The sequence below is a fragment of the Saprolegnia parasitica genome (genome assembly GCF_000151545.1).
Source record: "Saprolegnia parasitica CBS 223.65 unplaced genomic scaffold supercont2.542, whole genome shotgun sequence".
In the NCBI taxonomy this organism is placed as follows: domain Eukaryota; phylum Oomycota; class Saprolegniomycetes; order Saprolegniales; family Saprolegniaceae; genus Saprolegnia; species Saprolegnia parasitica.
Window position 1 is genome coordinate 1 of NW_012156936.1, and position 5,638 is coordinate 5,638.

Here is a 5,638-nt window from a genome sequence, read left to right on the forward strand (position 1 = left end):
GAGCGGCGCCTTCGGACCCCGCTGGATGAGATCGTCCATCCACGCGATCGTGAGCACCGAGACCCAGCTCGCGGTCTCGCGCGGGTTGACGTCGCGGCGCAGCTTGGCCGCGTTCGTTGGCGTTTGCACTGGAAGGTAGGGTGTCATGTCCGAGAAAAGAAAAAGTGAGCGTGACGAGGTGACATGGACTTGAAGGTTGCGTTTTTACAGACACGCACACGGAGGACATTCCATACCACACAATTGTTTGTTATCATCAACGCCTGGTCAGATTCGACGACAACGTTCACCAGACATGTGGCCACATCACTGCCACGGGCAAAGATGATGGCAAGCGCCGGCGCGTCATCCTGCAAAGTTTGTACAGGACCAACATTCGGCGAAGTACCACCGTGACAGCCCCTTTCCAACGGTTGCGGTAGCTGCACCGTCCACTAGTTTGTGGCTAACCTCGGAAGCGAACCTCGGAAGCAAACCTCGAAGCGGAACCTCGGACCTCGGACCTTGGAGTGTGATCGGGTGAAGTAGAACCGAGCTTGGACCGATCTCAGATCCACGTAATGGCAGTGATCCGCCACGACATCCCCTGAGAATAGTGACAGACCACAGCCCGTTGGTTGAGCCTTTCACCTGGCTTCGTCGCTCAGAGAGGAAAAATGGCGCAAGGCCTGCATTACCGCAGCACCTCGGGTAAGACGTCGCGGGTTGCTTAGATCGAAACTAGAATGCGAGTTGGTTGGCTGTACTCGTCGAGGCCCTTCGACGCCATCTCGGGTGGGTGTCGACGTCCTTGTACTCGCCGAGCACGTGGTGGACGAGCGTGCGCACTTCCTCGTGCTGCTTGTCTTTGCTCGATATGTCCTCGACCCTAGCAAACATCTTGTTGACAACCGGGTCGTCGGCTACGCCCTCCGTCACGTCCTTGATCTCGCCCTTGAGACACTTGGCCACAGACGTGCTGCAACGAGTGTGCTCTCGTCGCAGCACGCGGCCAAGGCGGTGAAGCCGTCCCCGATCCGGGCGCAAAAGTCCTTCGGCAGTGGCGGTGGAATTCCACCTACAGCAATCGCTTTCTTGAACACCCGACTAGGAAAATCTACTCGAGAAACTAATCGCAAACGACGCCAGGACATCACACCAAGGGTACATGTACATCAAATAAGCATAAAATAAGTTTTTCATGCACTACCTTTGATCGTACCGAGCTCGACTGTATTCCACGGCGAACTCCGAATAGGCCTTGTGCCTTTTTCTGCTTGGCCGCGAGCTTTCCGCAGTTCGCATCGTGGTACACCGCGCAGGTGATAGCGCTGGATTTGGTTTTATATCCGGACGATTCTGCGCTGGCAGGCTGTGCGCAGCGCGTTGTCCGGATAATCAAACGATGGCCACGAAGCTCCTCGCGCGCAGCCTCAGCTGCGTCAACGTTATGCACTTTATGCTCGTGGCCTTCTCCGAGAGCGAGACGTCGGTGCAGTTGGGTGTGTACGACGCGCCTTCGCCCTGGCTGTTACGTCGTCATTTTTGCGTCCGGGTCATTGGGCACTTTAGGGCGACGCGCAGCAAGCTCATGCAGTACCTCGTGCTCACGTACCTCGTTCACCGCGAGCGCACGAACGCCGAGGTCCGCGCGCTGCACAAGCACAAGTGGGCTAGCCACTGCTGGCTCCTCAACGTTAGCTTTCGTGCGCTCTACGAGCTGCGTGGTTTGCGCGCGTAGAAAGTCGAAAAGTCGTAACGACCTTTTCACGAAGGGGCACAATAGCATTCTAGATTTCGACGCCTATGAAGCAAACAGTACTCATGGCGCGGCCAACGTACAAGGACAAGACGTACCTCTATGTCCTTCCTGAGCACGTCCCTGGGACGCAAGTGCGCTGCCCCGTGTATGCTCGGGTCACGGCAATCGCAGGCCCGCGCGGTCAAAAGATGCTCAAGTGCCAAACGATCGCGACGGATATCGCTCCGACGGTGGAGTTCGAGGTCCCGAAGAACGACTGCAAGCTCCAAATCGTGACGGCGAGAGAGGCGACGACGGCCCCTCTCCGTCTCTGGCTGCGCCAGTTCGTCTTTCTCGCGCATGAAGGTCGTGCCTTCACCGGTCAAGTGCAAGCGGTTGACGTCGAAGACGAGATGTTTACGGTGGTGTGTGCTCGCCAACGCGTAAAGGTGCCAGCTGAAACTGTCGAGAGCATTAGCCCCGTCAGCGCAATCCTCCTCTGGGAGTTTGACGTGCCTCTCTCGCCGCCGGAGGAAATTAAGAAACTGATGAAACGAGCTCGGCGCACCCACGCCCGCATCGAGAAGCGCATCACGGACCCGGCTGAAGGATCGCGCGACTTGGCCGTCATCCTGGCGAAGATCATACCTGACGGCGAGGAAGTGCCGGCGACTATCGATCTAGTGTCGCCGGCGACAGGCAAAAATACACGGGTGTCGGTGCAGCACGTGGTCGACCACCTTTTCTATTCGGTCGACGGCCGCGAGGTACCCAAAAATGGCTCGGTGGGCGATCAGTATTGGGAAGATCCCCGCTTCGGTGACAGGGACGACGACGAGCTCGACGCGTCAAGCGACTCGGAGGTCGAAGAAAGCGACGACGACGATTCGGTGCTGGTCCGGCGGTCTGCCAAGTCTGGCCCGAGCAAAGTCAAGCTCGTCAACAAACCTAAGGAACCGCTCAAGCGACCCCGCAGTGTGTCTTGGGAATACGGCGGCCAGCGGTCCGAAGACATCGTAGTGCCGACTCCTCACCCGTCGGATTCGTCGCCAGCCGGTCCAGAGACGCAATTCCGGCGTGACGGTCCGCTCTCACGATATTACGGTCCTTGGGGAGTCGAGGTGGGCCCACCAGATGACGCGGGGATGGACTCTGCTCTCGCCCACGCGCGCCGTCTCGCCAGTTTCGGCGAAGCCAAGCGCCCGCGAACGGAGTTTAACCCGAATGCGATCGACGTGGGGCTCCACAGTTTGATCACGAGCGAGCAATACGCGCGAGCTCACCCTGTGCAGTTTATGCTCCGAGTACGCCAGAACGAGAACCTCGTCTTCTTCAAGTACCCGGCGGTGCTGCGAGCTCTCTTCAGTTTTGAATTTGGCCCGGGCCGCCTTTCGCTACTGCATTTCCAACCGCGCGATTACGACGAGATTTCAGCCTGGGACGAAGCCAACGGGAGCATCATGCAAGACTACTCGTTGACCGCGACCCTCCCCACCGCAGTCGCGGAAGGTCCCGTCGGCGCTGCGCTGGCGGCATCGTTTGATATGCTCATCCTCTACGCAGCTGAGTATTGTCGACCCTTCGTTGTCGCGTTCCTACAACAAGGACTGTCGACGCTGCGGATTCTGTCGGCTCGAAAGCTCCTCGTTGCGGCGTACGCTGCAGACGTGGTGCAGTGGATCGACTCGGTGTTTCAGCAGCTGCACGCGGACTTATCCGACGATTTGTACGGCGACGATGCCGCGGCTTTACACCGACGGACGCGGCACCTTTTCGACGCCGACTCGCGCGAGCTCCATCGCCGGCTCTCGGCCGCATACCGACGACAATTGGCGACCGTGATGGCGTCGATTCCATCGCTCGGCGGGCAGATCGATGCTGCTCCTGCGGCCGTCAAGGCGCGCCAGCACCGGCACGAGTCGGGCGCCGAGGGTCGTTGGCAGCCACCATATCGCAAACATCAGCACCGTGTCTGGTGCAAAAGGCAGCAAAAGCACCGCCGCGCCGACAAAGAAGTTGGCGCCAACCTTGTACCGACCCGAGGGCGTTGGACGATTCAGCGGCGCGGGCCACGACGCCTCGTCGATCCATGCGTGCACCGAGGCGTCGAAGGGAGCAACGACGAGGTAGATCATGCTCCCGTCGTCTCGAAGCTGCGAGGTGACCGACGCAGCGATCGGGAGCAGTCGTAGGCCATAAATGGCGACCAAACCATTCAAGAGCGCTGCATCAAGACGGTCCGAGAGTCTCGCCAAGACGAGCACCGCGGCCGCAACGTCGTCATTTCGGTACGCCCGTTTGGCCTTGTCGTGCGACGACACCGGGAAACATAATTCACTGCGGATGCAACTCTCGATCGCTGGTGGGAGCGGCAGCGACCGTTGGCAGCCCATGGTCGACGCAAGACCGACGGCAAGGTCCTTGCGAGAGCAAGTGGCCAATCGACTTGAGCAAAGCAAAGAGAAAGGCGTCGATGGCTGGCACAAAAATCAGTGGGAAACGTCGAGTTGCATAGTTGGCGTCGTGGAGCTGCGGCGCCAGTCGTGTCACGTGCAGTAGTGCTCCAGCAAGAGGAAGCCATGGACAACGTCGCGGCCATATATATATATATGAACGTGTTTCGCGTTATCTTCGTTGTTACAAAGAGTTCGCATACGTAGAGACTAGCAATCTCCTTCTTCTTCATTCGCTCGCCGGCCGTGGCTGCGCAGGCGGCGGCGCGGGGCGCATCTTGTTCTTCTGTAGTCGCGCGGCGGCGTTTGTGGCCGCGGGTGAGGCCCATGATGACAAGCTCCGTGGATTCCTTCCAGGCTTCGCGATCGGCGGCAAAGCTACGCAGTTTGTTGAGGTCCTCGAGAGACGCCAGCGACTGAGGCGGCGTCAACGACTGGAGGTCGCGGTGCAGGACGATCGGCAACGTGATCTTGGTGCGGCCTAAAAAACGGGGCGCCTCGAAAGCGGCAAAGAAGCGGGCGGCGGCAATGTTGGCAGGGACGTCTTTCTCCAGGCGCAGCACGTGACCCAGCAGGCGCCAGACGTCGCGGCCATATACAAGAAAGTCACTCGACGTGGTTGGAGGCCCGGTGTCGGCACCACATTGTAGCAGCGGATGCAGAGTTCGGCCTCGCATTGTTGGCGCAGCAGTGGGCCCACAAAAGACTTGGTGTCGACGCCGGCCAAACTCATTCGCAGCAGCATCACTTCGTCCGGGTTCGTGTTAGTCCAGTCCCAGATCAATTGCTGCTCGCCTTCTTTCCCTTTGTACCAAGAAGCGACAAAACGAAACCAGATATGACACATTACACAACATTTGATATTAATCCAGATCATCGCCTTACATCTGGAGGTGCGCCTGTTCCGCGAGCTTGGCAAACGACCCGTCCGGAATCGCCAGCAGTGCCGTCGGCGTGTCGTACTCGACGACGCGGCCAGCGTCGAGCACCAGAATCCGGTCCGAGTCGATGATCGTGTCGAGCCGATGGGCAATGATGAGCATCGTGATGCTGACAAAGCACTCCTTGATCGTCGTCTGGATGCGCTTGTCCGACTCGAGGTCGATGTTGGCGGTCGCTTCGTCGAGGACGACCACCTTGCTCTTGCGCAACAAGAGCGCGCGCAATGCAGAGCAGCTGGCGCTGGCCCACGGAAAAGTTGCTGCCGCGCTCGGCCACCTCGTCGTCCAGCGACGCAATGCCGTCGCCCAAGTGCACTTGCTTGAGGACCGTCCAGAGCTCGTCGTCGGATGCCTTGCCCGACGGATCCAAGTTGAAGCGCAGCGAGCCAGAGAAGAGCACCGGGTCTTGCGGGATGATCGTGAGCCGCGACCGGAGCGTCGTCACCGACACGTTGGCAATGTTGACGTCGTCGATGACAATCGAGCCGGTCGCACTCGGCACCATGCGGAAGAGCGCGGCCATG

At 59.3% G+C, this 5,638-nt stretch overlaps 4 protein-coding genes across 4 annotated transcripts; 3 read left to right on the forward strand and 1 right to left on the reverse strand.

Annotated features, from left to right (window-relative positions):
* Positions 1–1,551: 1,551 nt before the first annotated feature.
* On the forward strand, positions 1,552–1,720 carry SPRG_17345 (hypothetical protein; the record flags this gene model as incomplete). The annotated part of the gene is made up of 1 exon (XM_012356667.1): positions 1,552–1,720. A coding segment is annotated over one exon (169 nt), but the record flags the coding sequence as incomplete, so codon positions are not given.
* Positions 1,721–1,803: 83 nt separating this feature from the next.
* Positions 1,804–2,740, forward strand: SPRG_17346 (hypothetical protein; the record flags this gene model as incomplete). The annotated part of the gene is made up of 3 exons (XM_012356668.1): positions 1,804–2,145; positions 2,170–2,697; positions 2,732–2,740. The coding sequence occupies 3 exons, from the start codon at positions 1,804–1,806 to the stop codon at positions 2,738–2,740; spliced, it is 879 nt and encodes a 292-aa protein (XP_012212058.1).
* Positions 2,741–3,561: 821 nt separating this feature from the next.
* SPRG_21901 (hypothetical protein) lies at positions 3,562–3,912 on the forward strand (the record flags this gene model as incomplete). The annotated part of the gene is made up of 1 exon (XM_012356669.1): positions 3,562–3,912. The coding sequence occupies one exon, from the start codon at positions 3,562–3,564 to the stop codon at positions 3,910–3,912; it is 351 nt and encodes a 116-aa protein (XP_012212059.1).
* A 1,142-nt stretch (positions 3,913–5,054) lies between these two features.
* Positions 5,055–5,619, reverse strand: SPRG_17347 (hypothetical protein; the record flags this gene model as incomplete). The annotated part of the gene is made up of 2 exons (XM_012356670.1): positions 5,055–5,315; positions 5,365–5,619. The coding sequence occupies 2 exons, from the start codon at positions 5,617–5,619 to the stop codon at positions 5,055–5,057; spliced, it is 516 nt and encodes a 171-aa protein (XP_012212060.1).
* Between the last annotated feature and the right edge of the window lie 19 nt (positions 5,620–5,638).